Below are 17163 nucleotides of genomic sequence, written 5' to 3' on the forward strand. Positions count from 1 at the left end.
TTGGGAATATGTGAAACGGTGTATTTCACAATGCATGCGCGGATCATCAGGGAAATCAATGAGGTCATAACACTGAAATTCAAATTGATTAACGGTACCAAAAATATTCCTCGATCCAGCTTCCGACAAAGAAATTTATCTCGGAATGAATACTCCCCCTAGCTGAGGTATATATACCTGTAGCTCCCTATCTAAAATAAAAAAAAAATTCGGATGAACGACCTGGGAGCCACAGTTCCTTATGGATATACATATACGTGTTAACAAGTTGCAATTTACGGCTCAAAACGTATATGCTTGTTTTGGACTTGTTAACCTATTTAATCCCATGCAAATTCTGTAGAAATAAATAGTATTATTATATCCTTTAGACAACTTACATGTACTACTGCATAATGTTGTCACTTTACATGTACTTGCCCCAAACTTTCTCGTAAGCACGCTGACCGACTTCGGAACGATTTTGCAAGATTAATTTTAATTTCAGTTGATTGAAATCCGGTTGGACTGGGTTGGATATTAAAACGTCAGATGTAAGCAAACTGTTTGCCTTTATTCGAAATTATTTTGTGTAAATTCGCGAAAGTAGTTATAATAGCAAAACAAAATTAAATCTGGGGGAAAAATTGACCACAATTTCAAAGTGAAATAATGCATGGCATTTGTAAGAACTTAGTTAATTATTGCCAGACTTGAAAATAAGGCTATCTAGAGCGTTTACAGAGACTGAGATATTTTACTTAACGTACTGGTGTGTGATTCAATATATACATGTACATGTATGTATCAACAAAATGTTCTGTTCTGTAGCGCGGTATAAGTATTCAAACTCACGATCTTTATATTTGCTATTGTAATGCGGTTAAATAACTTGCATGTTCCCATATCTAGTAAGTCGCATGTCCACATAAATAAGTCGCATGTCGACATAATTAACTCGCATGTCAACATTAAGGTGGCTCTATACACCACTTTTTGATGACGCAGTACGCAAAAAAGTAAATCTGGAAACATGCATTTCCGGTACTGGCTGATTTAAACTGATGTGAATTGTATGGGAACCGCTATTTTGAAAAATTTGTTAAATGGATAGATTTAATTTGATAATTGGAAAATTCATTACTTACAAGTAATGTGGTAAGTGACACCTTCACGTTGTGTGGTAATATTTATCGAAATAAACAATAAAATCAAGTATAAATTTTTAAAGAGTTTCTTTAGCATCATCGATATGTAGCGCAGTGGGTTAGTGGGTTCACTACAAACCAGTGGGTCATGAGTTCGATTCCCGTTGAGAACAATAAATTTTTCAACTTTCCAAAAATTTCTAAAACGTATTTTTTTGGTTGAATACCGTGAAAGAAAATTCTAAACAGGTGAAAATATTTCAATTATAATATACTTTAATGCACATTAATATCGACACCTAACGGGGATGAGAGGGTTGCTTTGAATTTCTCTCAGGTTGGGATACATAAATCCTATTAGCCTAGTCAATGTTCCCCTTTATTTATTTGACTTAGATTTGCACTAAAGCGAATATATTCACTTATACAGGGCAAAGTCTATAATGAAATATGCATGTATTAATCATTCCAACATTATATTTAGAAAATTTTCTTCAACTCAGAAATGAAAAGTCCCCAAGGTGTTTAGGCCTTTGGACTTAGGAACGATAACCCTTACATGAGGAACTTTCATACCAAATAAAATTTAAAATATTTTTTGTGTTTATTTGCAATTGTTTTCATTCAATTTTTTATTTCACATTTATTAAAATACATTTTCTTATAACATCAAGCAACTTTTTCAGATGATTTGTCAACAGAGTAAGAAAATATGAAAAAATATGTTTTGGGGAAATACTAAAAAAATTGCAATAATAACATTTTTGAATGTTAAGAAGTGTTATATTTTTTTTTATGTGTCCGAAGGAAATATCCATCATATGACAAAATAATTTCTCTCAATTTGTTGATAGCTGTCTTTTTAAAAAATATTTTACAAAAACACGAAAAAACATAAAAAAATTCTTTAAAAATACCTATAGTATCCCTATCGTCATTTTAATATTTGATAAGTATATGTTTTGTGGTCTTCTATTGAAAATTGGAATAAACTGTGTTAATATCTTGCATGCTAACATAATTATACCTGGCATGTTAAAATTGACATAAAAAGTCGCATGTCTACATAAATATCTTGCATGTCTACACAATTATCTCTCATGTCAACATAGATAAGTTGCAAGTTGTCAAAATTATCTTGCATCTTGTATCTTTGATGTCAGAGTCTGGCAGTATTTATCTCATTTTACCCATATAAAAATCAAATCGTTTACTGAAAAGATTTAAAAACTTGCATGTCAACAATCAATATCTTACATATGTATACATAATTATCTTGCATGTTTACATAATTATCGTGCATGTTGACATAATTTATCTTGCATGTAGGGGGCAGAAATATGCCACATTAGTTTTCAGAGAGTGTTTTATTTGCAATACAGGTAAATATACACATAAATAGATTTCTTTAATCATTTTCAGGCGGGAACAAATAATAATTAAAGAACTCCACTTTCCGACAACCGAGCCCTTGTGATTCATGTGCAGCTGGGGTGTTGGAAAACAAAACAAACCAAAAACCCGAAGTACAAATACACAAGAATCAATGGTAATAGCAGGCCAACAAGCCTATACATATGATACATACGCTCTTACGATAAAGCGACTAATTTTATGAACAACCTACCGAAAAAAAAAATACAGTTGAGGAATTTCGGAATGGAAATTTGTGAAAACAACAACAAACATACGTCAATGAGGATCTTCTGCGTTTAGCTGTCAGGAAATTATGTTTAAGATTTTACAAGACAGATATTACGGATTAGATAGCAAACAAAAACTATACAATGCTGCTAAAGGTGAGAAAATACTATTAGATGACAATTCATTATTCTATTATTTACTGTAGGATGCTCAATGCCATTTTATGTCAAAATATTTTATTTTTGCAAATATTTAGTAAGAAAAAGACTGATTTTATATGAATTTTTATATAGATCTTTAATACCATACCTTTAACATTATACACATCACTAAAAATTAAAACATGTCTCTTTCTATTATGTCTAAAATGTCTAAAGCGAATAATCAATTTATTTGTGTATGTTTATTGTTATATAAGTAATTATAGGTGCAAAGCCATGAAAGTGTAATGCAACTAATAAAACGTAATTTGTCATTTTGCATCTGTTTATTTGAAAATTATTTAACAGCTTTTCATTGCAATAGACATGATAGAGTTAGAAAAATTATTTTTTTTATTAATATATAAAATCATTTAAGGAACCTTATTATGCTTATTGTGTGTTGAATGTAATTTAAAGTTAATTATACTCTGTCCCACATTTCTACTGCCACCACTTTTTGTGTAATATTTCAAAAGTCATAAATACCTTTGGACCAAAATTGCATCCTCTGCCGCTTCAGGTTTTATACACAACCAAAAATAGAATGTTAGCGGGGGTTTTGCATTTTAAAATACATGAAAGTACTGCGGAAGATAATGTTGAAAAATTGTGCGAGGTGTTCCGAGTACTTCTAAATGGAGAAAAGATGAACATTTCCCATTTTGAATTTCTGCACATTGTTTGTTTTTATTCCTGTGAAATTCTCAGGGTACAGACAATGTATCAATAAAGAAATCCTAAATTTTCTTTTCATTGATTTAAATTCAACTTCGATCATTGAGAGGTATGTTTATTTTAATAAAAAATTATTAAAAAGTGATGGAAGCTATAACTCGGGACAGACTATAGTCAAAATTGTTGACACGTTACCTAAATATTAACTATCTGTGTGTTTTTGTTCTCCACAGGAAATATTGATTTCGTACAAAGACTGAAATTACACAAGAAAATTGAAGTTCATTCTGGATGTGTAAGGAGATGATTAAGTACTCTTTCATATAACAACTAAAGGCAGCAAGTTGTATTAATTTTATCATAGAATACATTCAATACAAATATTTAATATGTAGGTATGCACTTGCTTGTAAAAAATATGTGTAGTAATTGCTAATACATGTACCAGGTAGTACACAGTATTAATAATATCATATGATAACTGCATTTTTTATATTATTTTTAAGCTTAATCATAATTATGTAAGTTTTCTCAAATGACCTGAATGTATTTTTTTCTTAGAGATGCATTGGTTGTGAAACTGTGCACAGTCAACTGGTTACCATACCATATGATAATTTATTTCTGATAATGATTTTTTAGGTAAACACGATTTGCTGGAATGAAACGGGACAATATCTGTTATCTGGGTCAGATGACCAACACCTAGTTATATCAGAACCATGGACTGGAAAGGTAAATCGGTTTATAGACTATTTATTTAACATATGCCCTTATATTGGCCCATAAAGATTATTTTGATATATTAAGTGTGTCAAGTGCATAATAAGTCATTTGATATTTAAAAGGACATTTATTGATATTTATTTGAGCTTCTCATGTGTTTTGTGTAGATGTAAATTATTCAGAATTGAAAACAAATTTCCAAATTATTATGCATTGTAATATTAACTTATTCTATTGTTTTTCAGTTTACATCTGTAAGGTCAGGACACAGAGCCAACATATTTAGTGCCAAATTCCTTCCATATTCCAATGAAAAGGTAAGGGCTATCAAGGCAAAATCAAGCTTTAAGAAGTCATCATCAAACTGCTATGGTATGTACACTAATAGATTAATTACTAAAACAAATTTAAACTTAGTTAAGTGTATTATTTTTTTTATCATATTTATTTGAAGCAGTACAAAACCTCATTGATAGAAGTTTACCATTGTAATTTTATCCACATGCAAAAATCACATTTAAAATGGAAGTGTTAATCCGAAATAACTGAGCGACTGCATATTTACTGTTTCAATGATCCATTAAATGTTATATTATATTATATACGATGGATTTGTACCTGTAGTTTTAATAAAAATCATATAATTATATTCGTACCTGTATTTTGCTAATATGATATTTGATTTTACATGTTTTGCCTTTTTCTCTTCAGATTATTAGCTGCTCGGGGGATGGCAAAATCTACTACACAGATGTGGATACCAGCTCTAGAAATAACTTATTTGATTGTCATTTTGGAACAACATATGAGGTATTTGTTTGTCTATGGTCTATTTCAGATTCCTCAGACTCTATTTTAGAAGCTAACGTAACAGTAATTTATGTACCATATTTGTGTACCGGTATGTCTTGAAATTCAAATTGGTGTGACAGTCCAGAGAATCATCAAGTAGACTAAATGTCTAAATGTCTAAGACTAATAAACTTATGTACATGAAGATTCATTTTTATTAAATTTATTTCAAACATGTACATACTAAAGATATTTCAGATATTTTTATATGTGTATAACTATGCAAATTGAAATAAGAGGTCATGCTATTTTTATCACATTGTATTGTGACATCAATTTATTTACCTCAAGTTTTATCAGGATGTACAGAAATTTACACAGGCCTGGTTTGTAAACCAGTCATAAGTCTTTATATGTTTGAAATGTACCAGAATGTAAATTTACAGACCACTTATTTCATGTTTATTATGAATGTATGGGTATCATATTTGATAAAGACGTAATTTTTTTTTGGAGATGTCTTTTGAACCATTAGTTATCATTACAAGAATACATGTTTTTTTTTTTTTGTTTTTTTTTATAAAATTAAAATATTAAATGTACTCATTGATAAAATGAGATCCAATGACATGTACTCTATTCAAGCATTTGCTTTTAATGTGATGATTCTTTTTATCCCCTTGCTCCTCTCTATCAAGGTGATAGTAATCCCCAGTGAATCCTCCACTTTCCTGTCATGTGGAGAAGACGGCACGGTCCGCTGGTTCGACCTCAGGGCCAAGACTTCCTGTGTAAAAGAGGACTGCAAGGAGGTACATTTGTAAAGTACAGAACTATGGGTAGAGTACTTGTGTATTGGTATCAAGACCTTACAGTTACTGTAGTTGACTTGATTTAAGAGCCATTTTAACAAGACATTGGATTTTCGGTGTGATGAATGTATCTAGTTCTTGCATCAGAACAAGTTAAGATTGATGCTGATATCTAGCAAAATATGCATGGACTACGTTAATGGCTCAGAACTGAAGTCGTACAAATCTTGGTGATTTCAATGAGCCATGATTGAATGGCTGAAAACGAAATCGACATTCCTTTACATCAGATTGCTGTTTGAAACTACTACCCAAAGTTAAAGGTCTTGTTAAAATAGCTCTTATGTGGGAGTGTTGCTGTCAATGTACCCGGTAGGTAAAGATTTGTTTTTCGCCAATATTTTGGAACAGTACTGTTATTTTTCTGTCGTACTGTTTATCAGTCTATAGTGATATTTCATTTTTTAATATACGTAGTATGTACATAATCAATTAACAACAATTCTTGCACTCTGATACCAAACTATTGAAAATATGATTGAAATAGTATGCGATACATTTATTCTATACAATCCTCCAGACCATGTATACATTTCTTTGCGCCCTAAGATGTGTCTCTTATATATCATCAGTATTTGTTACTTTCAGTAACATAAACTAACATTTTGTAGGACATCCTGATCAACTGTAGGAGAGCAGTGACCTCCATTGCTGTCAATCCGTTGATTCCGTATGAACTGAGCATCGCCTGTGCAGACAGCTCTGTCAGAATTTACGACCGAAGGATGCTGGGAACTAAAGCCTCAGGTAACAACACAAGCAGCTTCACACCTGTCATTAATTTTTTTTTTCTCATGTTACATCGGGAAGTTTGATTGATATGGACATGTAGTGCTTTTGTGCCAACATGTACATTTTACAATGAAATGTTTGATAGTTAAATAAAATGAAGATTATCTTGTTTTATGTGAATTAGGTATTGGTAAATTAATGATTTACAAAGAAATTTTGATGTACAAATATTGCAAGTTGAGTTATATGAAGGTATGTACAATTTTTGATAGTTTAGACTGTCATCATATTATGGTATAGGAGTAAATTTTTAGTTCATTTTGAAAATGTACTGCTATTATTTATTTATTAATCAATTTCATGCACTGTTAGAGTTTAGTCTTATAAGTTGTACATTGTAGAATAGAAAAAGGCTAGGATATTCTTGAAATAAATTATTTGCTATGTGAATATGATTGGCTTTGGAAGCTTTTACAAAAAATGTCATTTGAGACAGAGTTCTCTGTCAATCTCTATGTGTACATGATTTAACAAAGGTTCCCACAGCAGTAAGGGAATTCTGGGAATGACCTGTAAGTTCACAGCACCTACTCTGTCCAGCAGACCTCACAGGATTACCTCCCTTGCCTACAGTCCCAATGGAGAGGACATTTTGGTCAGCTATTCCTCTGAATACATCTATCTCTTTGGATCAAAGGTACTTGTTGATTGGGGGATTCTTCTTTATTGTTCATACAGAATTACGAAGGCATATGCTCATTACAGTCATTGTGTTAGCTGTTAGGATTTTAGTGGGACCAATTCTTTAAGCCCAAAGATTGTGGACCTCTCTTGAAGATTTGTGTTTTATTTAATTTTGTGCACATATTGCATGGTAAGTGTATCATATCAGTTTAAAAAAAAAAGTCATTGTGTTATTCTCAGGTTGATAATAAAAAGTAAGGGCACTATATGTCATTTATTTTAAAACACTTACCGCTACTAGATTGGGTTTGAGTGTTAGGATGTAATTTGAAATGTCATTTCTTAAACATTTCATTTGACAGGATTTTAAGACAAAAAGGTTACAGACCCCTGCTGAATTTCTTCAAAAGTCAAAACACAAAGTAAGTGTCCAAAATGTAAAAATACTTGTACGTACTGGTTTATATGAAATTTTTAATTAATGTAGTGCTTAATTTTCAGATGGGTTTTATTCTTTGTTTAAGTTTTGCATCTCTTTGAAAAATTCAAATTTTGGGAAATATGCTTAAAATCAATATATAATATAATTTGCAAAAAATTTTGATTCCAGAAAAAATTCCAAATTGTTTTAGAGACCACACCAGTTTATAGTTCAACTCTGAGTTAAAATGTTTTTCATTTGTTAGGCTGAGCGGCTAGCAAAGAAAGTGAAATCGTCTGACTTGTTTGCTGAGAAACCTACAAAGCCGCCTCCTAAACACAAAACTCCTGAGCCCCAACATTCCTCTAGAGGTTCCAGGGATCCCCCTGCTGACCTCCCACTGTCCAGCACCCCTCCCCGCACCTCTTCCTCCCCCAGATTGTCCACTTCTGAGGGGGTCACCTCCATGTTACTTCCTCAAAGTCCTTCTGGGTCATCGTTACGACAACCACCAATCAAAAGGCTACGTCTACGTGGAGATTGGTCAGACACTGGACCTCATGCCAGACCGGAGAGTGAGCGACATACTAATGGTAAGTGGGCACATTGGCAACGTAAATTATCTTACATTGATAAGAAAACCCCAACTGCTTTTTGCAATGATAAACAAAAGCATTTCTTGCTAAACATGCACTTATTTTTTAACAAGCAAGTTGTTAAGATGCATGAATTGATATGAATTTGAATCAGATAAATTCTCTATAACTGAATTCTTTAGAACTTGGCTGAAGAAAATATATTGAACCTTTGACAATTTAATCAAAATTCCCAGAACAACCAGACAGGCAGACCACCATTATGCAGAGGATGTCTGACATGTTGACACGGTGGTTAGACGGAAATCTGAGGCGACAAGAGGAGGAGGAGAGGGAAGATGAGGTCGCAGGGAGGGGGTCTGAGGCCCAGGCCTCGGGAGGACAGGATGTGTCAGGGGAGAGAAGTGGTGATGTTGTCAATGAAGCAGCTCCAGCTGCTGAAGGTAGCGTATACATACAAGTAGAAACCTGCTACATTTTATGTTATAATTTTATAGCAAGGGGTATTTCATGTACAATGTGTAGTTATGTAAAACTTAATTAAAGGTTAAAATATACATGTATGTAGCTGATGATTAACTAGGAAAACTAATATTACCATTTTTACCATAAACTACTGAAGGTACTTGGTATTAGAAACAATTTTGGAAAAGGATATCTTGACATTGACATATATACCGGTAGAATTGAATGCATGCATGAATTGTTTATGATAATCATTGATTTATGGTAGGACAGTTGCTTTTCATATTTTACTTATGATAGATTATAGAATTATCACTTTTGATTTGTAGACATGGATACAGAAAATACAGTTACCACTGATAGAAGAACTCAAAATTCTACAGGAATAAACCAAGACTCTAGTGTAGAAAACCAAGCCTCAGACACAGAAAACCAAGATATAAGTGACAGAAATCAGGACAATATCCACAGTTCAGACATTAATGCCCAACCAGAGTGTGATAACCAGGACCAGAGCTCCACATCAAGTGCAATACAAAACCCTCGTAGTCTTTCAGATCCACAGGTGACATTAGCAGAAAATGAGACAAGTGTGCAAACTCGTTCCGTAGGACCTGCCTCAAGGGGGACAGCAAACACTGAAGAAAACCAGGGTATATCGGGGGTGAGGAGTTCTGTTGAAAGAAGGGGACAGCATGTGGGACTGTTAGTGCAAGAAGAGCCTGTGATTAGTCTTCAGTACTCTTCTGAGGGTACCACTAGTAGTACTGTCAGACTTGGCTTTGCCAGGTTTGAAAATCTAGAAGCTGGTATTCTGGAGAGAAGTGCTGAAAATGCCTCATTGCAGCCTTTAGTTAGAGAGGCAACTCCCACTAGTAGTAGAGACTTTGAAAGCCATGAAGCTGCTGAAGGGAGTGAGGAGGCAAAGAGAGGGGATTCTGTAGGGTTTGCAGACTCCACAGACAGCAGCGATATTTTTGACAGTGATTCTTTCTCAGGAGAGTCTGGAAAAGAGGAATCGGGAGAGAAAAGTGAAAATACTGTTTTTGAAACTGAAACTAATTCCACAGCTGAATCTCAGAGAGCAGAAAAATCCAGTGAAGTTTTAGTGGAGTCAGAGAGTGAGAACCAGCCATGCAGTAGTTCACAAGCAGACGGTCAAACACAGAGAGCAGGGAGAAGAAAGGCGAGTGCAGCAGTCAAGGAAAAAATCAGACAGATTGGGAGGATGAGGATCTTAGAGCGACTTTGTAGGGAGAGAGGGTCAGGACTGCAGCCGGACAGATTCACAGGGGACAGTGGGACGTCTGAGGAGGAAGAAGAGGAAATACCTGTTGTAAGGGGCGCCAGTCACTCGTCCACTCATGCTACAGGTAAATGCTAGAACACGTCTAGGACATTTGATTTATTAAATTTGATATTGGTCCAAAGCATTAAATAGACTTTTTGTAATTCAGCATCCATCAGTTATGTTCGTCTGTATGTAAATTGAAAGTTATTTAGAAGATCTGCCATGAATTTTTCATAGAAATTTTACAGAGAATTATATTATAAGAAAATTTGAGTATGAAATAAATATACCGTGCCTGTCAGAACCACATGATACTTTTAGGTGAGCATGAAGAAGATGTTGAAATAGAGAACAGAACAAGGACGTCTGATCATCAGGGGAACGAGGCAGCCAGCTCTGATGAGGAGGGGGAGGGTCAAAGGTAAGGCTTCTGTGCTGAAACCATTACAGTTTGTTATGTTAATTCTTCACTCCCTCACAATTGAAACTCACAATTGAAACCAGTAAATGATAAAAAGATAAACTGTATTAGTATATTATCTACTACTTTGTACATGGTTTGGATGTACAATGATAAGGAATAAGGAATTCCCTGTCCTCAAAGAATAATCAAAACTCTTATGTAACTATATATTACACATAGAACATCACTACCCTCTAACTGTGCAGATGTGTACACATTTTCTGATTCTCTAAACTTGTCAACATATATTTTTAAGATAAAAGCAATTTACAGATATTAATTGACTGCTTGCTAAATGTATATACCATACATATTTGTACAGCAGGGAAACCCTGGAGAATGAAACCCATGCTTTTTAATTGTTTCAGTGCATACCGGTACACATTTTTAGATTCTCCTAACTTATTATTTAAGCTTTTTGTATGATAAACATACATATGTAATGACTGCTAGACATATAACTAAATGATGAATGTACTTGTAGCAGGGAGACTCTGGAGAGACACATCACCGCTATCCGACTCCAGGAGCTGTACAAGAAACGTCAGGAGGAGCGGGAGAATGAAGAGATAGAAACGAGGAGTATACACCAACCGCTCCACAAGATCAAGTTCAAAGGTCACAGAAACGCCAGAACCATGGTAGAGTTGCATAAACTCCATACAGTAATTTTTTTGCATGACTGAACTTTTTTTTACTATCATTAACATTGATTTCTCAGCACTGGTGAATCAGTATTTTGGAATCAGTCAATTCAAAGTTGATTATGATCATGCAATAGAAGTGGTTTAAATGCTGCATACCGGGGTATTCACAATGAGTTTTTACCATTTTTTTGTGAAAATATCATTTATTGGTCTCTTTTTTTTTTATATGGTACTATTCATACCTAGTCCTTTAGAGCTTAATTGATAATCAGCAGATCATTTTATTTATCGGTAATCAGTTCCCATGTAATTTTTTTTTTGACAGATAAAAGAAGCCAATTTTTGGGGAGACCAGTTTGTGATGAGTGGGTCAGACTGTGGCCACATCTTTATCTGGGATCGATACACAGCCAAGCTAGCCATGCTGTTGGAGGCTGACCGACATGTTGTCAATTGTCTGCAGCCTCATCCAATAGATCCAAGTAAGACTTGGCCCCAGGATCATGAGGCAACCTTAGACTTAAATAAGTAAAAAATTGTACACTGTCTTAATGTCTCTTGATTGAAAACGGTGACATAATTTAAATGGTATTTAAAGTGTCTTTAATATAAAGTTGTTAATTACAAATTTCAATTGCCATATTATGATAAACATTCATTTTAGGAATGACTGAAATTTTGACTTGAGTCTAAAATTGCTTCATGATCCGGAGGTCTGATGTCATTGAATTCCAGGCTTAGTGTGCAGTAATTAGGAATCTGCTTTGTGGGCACCCTATAGTGATTATTCAGTCTTCTGTCCATCCCAGATCACTTGTTTAGAGCACATTTCTCTACTCTTGGCCTAATCTGGCTCATACATCACCCAAAAATGACTTTGAGTAAAGGGTGTTCAGTGACCTTGAAACAACCTTCTAGGTTTAAGGTCAATGTGAAAAATCTTCATTCAGATCATATATCCTCTCCGTTTGGTTAAGGTCAGACGACACGTTCCTCGAGAATCTTATTTGTATCTCCTCGTAATAAAGAGTTCCATTTAAAAGTATTGATTTTATAATTATTTTAAAAATGATTAAAATTTAATTGGATATGGTTATGTGTCTCAATGGCCGAGTGGTTAGAACCGTGGCCACTCACTGACAGAAGCGTATAGGTTCTAGAGGTCGTGAGTTCAAAGCCCCGGCCAAGCCGAGTTCCAATATAGTGAATTTTGCTGTGCTGTATATGTATTTATTTTTATATCAGCAATTAAAGTGTATTTTCAAGAAGATTATGTAGAAAATTGAATACTGTAGTATTTTGCAGAAATGCCTGGTAAGGTACCCTAATTTTTTGCAAGAAAGTTTGTCAAAATAGTAGTAAACCATCAATAAATTCCTGGAAAAAGTTATCTAAAATTGAGGAGCGTGTCGTCTGACCTTAAATATGGTTCATACTTCACCCACAGAGTGAATTTGGTCAAAAGGTGTGCAGTTATGTTGAATGAAGTTTTGAGTTCAAGGGTCAAGGTCATAAAAGACCAAATTAAAACATCTTTGTCCAGAGCAGATATCTCCTCTTAGCCATATCTGGCTCATAACTCACATGAACAGAGCTTAGGTAAAGGGCGGGACCTTAAACCTTGTTCCTGAGTCAAATGAGAAGGTCATAACTGATATCTTTAAAATCTAGATATGCCGGTATACTGGTATATTGTTTTCCATTGACTCAATCTTGTTCAGATTAAACCAAAAGAATGCTTGAAGGTAAGGAATTTGTAATGAGCTTGAATTTCAGTTCCAAACCAACTGGAAATTTTTTTAAATCATAGGTTAAGATCAAAGCAAAATCCTTTTAAATGCTTTTTATCCTAATGTCTAATATATAAGAAAGGCCCTTTGAGATTGTGGCCATCTCAACAATGTCTCGCTAATAAATTGTAAAATCTGGATATTGCTTGGATATGCAATGAATTTTTATGTTACTGGATATACATATACACTAATATATAAGCAAGAGTCATCATAATGGTAAAAACAACAATTTTGATTGCATATTAGTTTTGATAATCTTATTTTCATCCCCCATAGTCATGGCTAGCAAAGACCACTTGCTCAATAAATTTCTTAAATATTTAATGATTTAGTTCAATTGAGATTATTAACATATGTGTATATCTGCACTAATAAGCTGTCAAAAAGGTATTCCAAAATTACTTTTGTTATATCAAAACAAAACAAAAAGTTTTATTTACAAATGTACCGTAGTTTCTCTTTGTAGCTTATGACATGACAAACATGTTACTTTTATTTCTGTGTGAATCTCCGTTTTGTTCACTTCCAAACTTTGTAAAACTGAAATGTACCTTACTTGTTATGAATTAAAAATAATGACACAATAAGTAGATAATATTGTAAGAAGTAAAGAAATTTAATGTAATATATTTTTTTTAGTTTTGGCCTCCAGTGGTATTGACTATGACATCAAATTATGGATGCCCCTTGAAGAAAACCCTCACTTTGAAGAAGAAAGAGCTGCTGAGGCTAGTATAATTTTTTTATCTGTAAAGCTCAAGAAAAATTATACAAATTTGATATTTTAATCTTAAAATCTAAGATTTGTGCTGACATTGTTAATTTTCACATGAGTTGTGTTGGTTAAAATATCTGTGCCTTGCAGATTATGAGACGTAATGAGGTGATGTTAGAGGAAACTCGGGATACCATCACCGTTCCTGCCGCTTTTATGCTCCGAGTTCTAGCATCTCTTAACCAGATCAGGGCAGGCAAGTATTTTTTTGTTCCCCGCCGCAACGCGGAGCGGGGACATAGAAATGCCGGGCGTGTGTCCGTGTGTCACACTTTTTTGTAAGCGCTCTCATGCCTACAAATTTTGACGGATTTTCATTAAAGAACTATATATGATAAGAGTAAAATTTGGCCCCCATAATTCACCATTTTTTAAAGTGTTTCGGGTACAATAATATGTTATGTTATAATTTAGAAGAGTTGATATAAAATATATTTTTTACATATTTGTTTGATTTATTTGCACTCACTTGCACTATATGACGTCAGAAGTGATGCTATTTCTATAATTCAATCAAAATTAGTCGAAAATTGACATTTTTCTTATCTATTGTCAATGGGAAATATAGAGCGCATGCTTGAACCAGGACAAATTTTTTGTCACTCATTATACTTGGCTAGATACATCTCTGATTAAAATATTTTGTTGGTTCAAGCATGCGCTCTATGTTTCCTGAAAGAAAAACTGCTTGAAAACAAGCTTTTTTATGCTAAAATGCAAAAATGGCGGGAAAAGGTTGTCTTTACAATGCCGTATTTCTAAATTGTGGGCACTTGAATCAAAATGAACATTAAGTTTAAACATCACATATATATCTGTACAAAGAAACAAAGAATTACAGTAAAATAATGATATTCCTTTTAGGGGGCCATTTTAGGCCCATACCATATATAGTCCTTTATACCAAATGTTTATACCACTATTACCTTGGTCAAGTTCGAAAATCAACATTAGTCGATACTTTTTGTTGGAGTTATGGGACTTTGACCACAATTATGACTCCGTTTTATCCAAAAATTGACCTTGTAAGCGCTCTCATGCCTACAAATTTTGACGGATTTTCATTAAATTTATACCAAATGTTTATACCACTATTACCTTGGTCAAGTTCGAAAATCAACATTAGTCGATACTTTTTGTTGGAGTTATGGGACTTTGACCACAATTATGACTCCGTTTTATCCAAAAATTGACCTTGTAAGCGCTAATACCTTGGTCAAGTTCCTAAATCAGCCTTGGTCGATAGACTCGATACTAGTATACTGCTTGACCGGCGGGGGACCCAGGAATTCTATTCTTGTTAAAGATAGAAATCGAAATTTGTTCATTGTTCCTTGCAATATATTTGATTAATTGATCTTAATGTATCAAATATAATATAACACATTATTTAGTTCCATCAAGTTAAGCTTTCTTATGTCACAGTTCTATCACATTTGATAAAATGATAGATGGTCTTGATCAATTTCAGGACGAGCATCCTCCAGTAATGAACCTGTGGTTGAAAATGACAGTTCATCCAGTGATTCAGAGTGATAATTTCATTAGTCTGGAAAAGTTAAATATTTTCTGTTAAAACCATGTTGATCTTAATGATCCAGCATTCGTAACAGTGATCTATAAAAATTGTTTTGATACATAATGGATTTTTCCCCAACTTTCAAATGACAAATAATCTGTTTTTCTGTTAATGTCAATTGTCAATTTGATTTAACATGAATACCTGCTGTGTAATTGGACACATATATTATAAATCCTATTTGCTATTCCAGATTTCTGTCTGGAACAAAATAAAGTACATTAAGAAAAATATTATTTGTTTTTTTTTTATTGTGAATTAAACAGATAATTAACATGATTTTTAAAATACACTATATATAAGTATATATAAGTATTAACATCTTAAGGAAAATTTGTCAGTATCTAGAATATTGTTTTGCAATCCTTTTTTTCTTTGGAGATAATTCATTTGTGCTAAATAACCTAGAGAGAGAGCAAACTATTTTTTTTAATTCTAAAATGTTAAAAAAAAATTTAAGTATGTATGTTTGCATCTCTTAACGTAAATGAATTGAAATAAAACTGAGTAAAATGTAAATACTAAACCAAACTTCAAGTTTTTATAAGAACTACTTATGCAAGCGGAATGTGTGCGCACGTGGAAGCATTTGCCGGATGCCTCATATGGACACAACAGTGATCGGCCGAAGCCGATCACAAAAACTAGGCTACTCTTGTGAAATTTTACTACCGCTACTCTAAACAGCTAATTAAGTTTTTATGTTAGTCCGTAGGTTCGTGGAGGTTGTGCTCTGAATGTTGTTTTGATCGATCAAGACATAATCCATGGAAAGTCAACTTAAGAAGTTTGAAAAAATCAATGAACGGCTTAGAAGTTTTCTTTTTTTTTATTATAGGTACATATATGTGAATTCAATCATTTTTGAGTCGGCTCGCGAAGCGAGCGAGTGTTTGTTATCATAGCCGTTTCTGCGAAAATTTTGAGCTACATTATTCATGCGCTAATGAAAATAGTGCATGCATTAACCTCTTTTGTTTGCGTGATTGCCAATTTGAAATGGTTAAACAATCTTCTCTTTTTTTACACATATAGTTTTAAAGTTTTTCTTGATGTATAAAAACCAAAATAAACCAAAGTAGTTTTTGTTTAATCGCCGCCCATAAATTCGACAACTTACACAGGGAAAACCTTGTTCCATATTAAGGTGGCTCTATACACCCACAGTTTATTCCAATTTTCAATAGAAGACCACAAAACATATACTTATCAAACATTAAAATTATGATAGGAACACTATAGGTATTTTTAAAGAAATGTTTAATGTTTTTTCGTGTTTTTGTAAAATAATTTTTAAAAAATTAACTATTAACAGATTGGGTGAATTTTGTGGTCACATGATGGATATTGGCTTCGGACACCTTAAAAAAATATAACATTTCTTAACATTCAAAAATGAAATTATTCCAATTTTTTTTTAGCATTTCCCTAAAACATATTTTTTTTTTATATTTTCTTACTCTGTTGACAAATCATCTTAAAAAGCTGCTTGATGTGAATCCACTGCGCTACGCTGTAATATGACGATCATGGGAGAGAAACTATTTAGAAAATTATACTTGATTTTATTGTTTATTTCGATAAAAAAAATACTGGACAATGTGAAGGTGTCACATTATTTGTAAGTAATGAATTTTCCAATTATGAAATTCAATCTATTTATTTAACAAATTTTTCA

At 33.3% G+C, this 17163-nt stretch overlaps 1 protein-coding gene across 2 annotated transcripts; it reads left to right on the forward strand.

Moving 5' to 3' along the window:
- The first annotated feature begins 2756 nt into the window (after positions 1 to 2756).
- Positions 2757 to 15706, forward strand: LOC105343042 (DDB1- and CUL4-associated factor 6). 2 transcript variants are annotated; one of them, XM_034476956.2, is made up of 18 exons: positions 2757 to 2926; positions 3883 to 3944; positions 4292 to 4384; positions 4621 to 4692; positions 5087 to 5185; positions 5866 to 5979; positions 6651 to 6786; positions 7308 to 7468; positions 7818 to 7877; positions 8142 to 8469; positions 8709 to 8915; positions 9267 to 10310; positions 10550 to 10649; positions 11176 to 11332; positions 11664 to 11820; positions 13771 to 13859; positions 13997 to 14102; positions 15378 to 15706. In XM_034476956.2, exons 1-18 carry the CDS (start codon positions 2857 to 2859, stop codon positions 15440 to 15442), a joined length of 3120 nt encoding a protein of 1039 aa, XP_034332847.1. In that variant the 5' UTR covers positions 2757 to 2856; the 3' UTR covers positions 15443 to 15706. The 2 variants fall into 2 exon arrangements, with proteins under 2 accessions (XP_034332847.1, XP_034332850.1); XM_034476959.2 differs by having other exon boundaries at positions 11179 to 11332.
- Positions 15707 to 17163: the final 1457 nt, after the last annotated feature.

Source organism: Magallana gigas, chromosome 9 (genome assembly GCF_963853765.1).
Source record: "Magallana gigas chromosome 9, xbMagGiga1.1, whole genome shotgun sequence".
In the NCBI taxonomy this organism is placed as follows: Eukaryota; Metazoa; Mollusca; class Bivalvia; order Ostreida; family Ostreidae; genus Magallana; species Magallana gigas.

Excerpts from the sequence above, each read along its gene's own strand:
- LOC105343042 (XM_034476956.2), top strand. The coding sequence starts at position 2,857 with ATGTTTAAGATTTTACAAGACAGATATTACGGATTAGATAGCAAACAA. Across the intron at positions 7,878-8,141 it reads TTCAAAAGTCAAAACACAAA|GCTGAGCGGCTAGCAAAGAA; the intron begins GTAAGTGTCCAA and ends TTCATTTGTTAG. Across the intron at positions 10,650-11,175 it reads GAGGAGGGGGAGGGTCAAAG|CAGGGAGACTCTGGAGAGAC; the intron begins GTAAGGCTTCTG and ends ATGTACTTGTAG.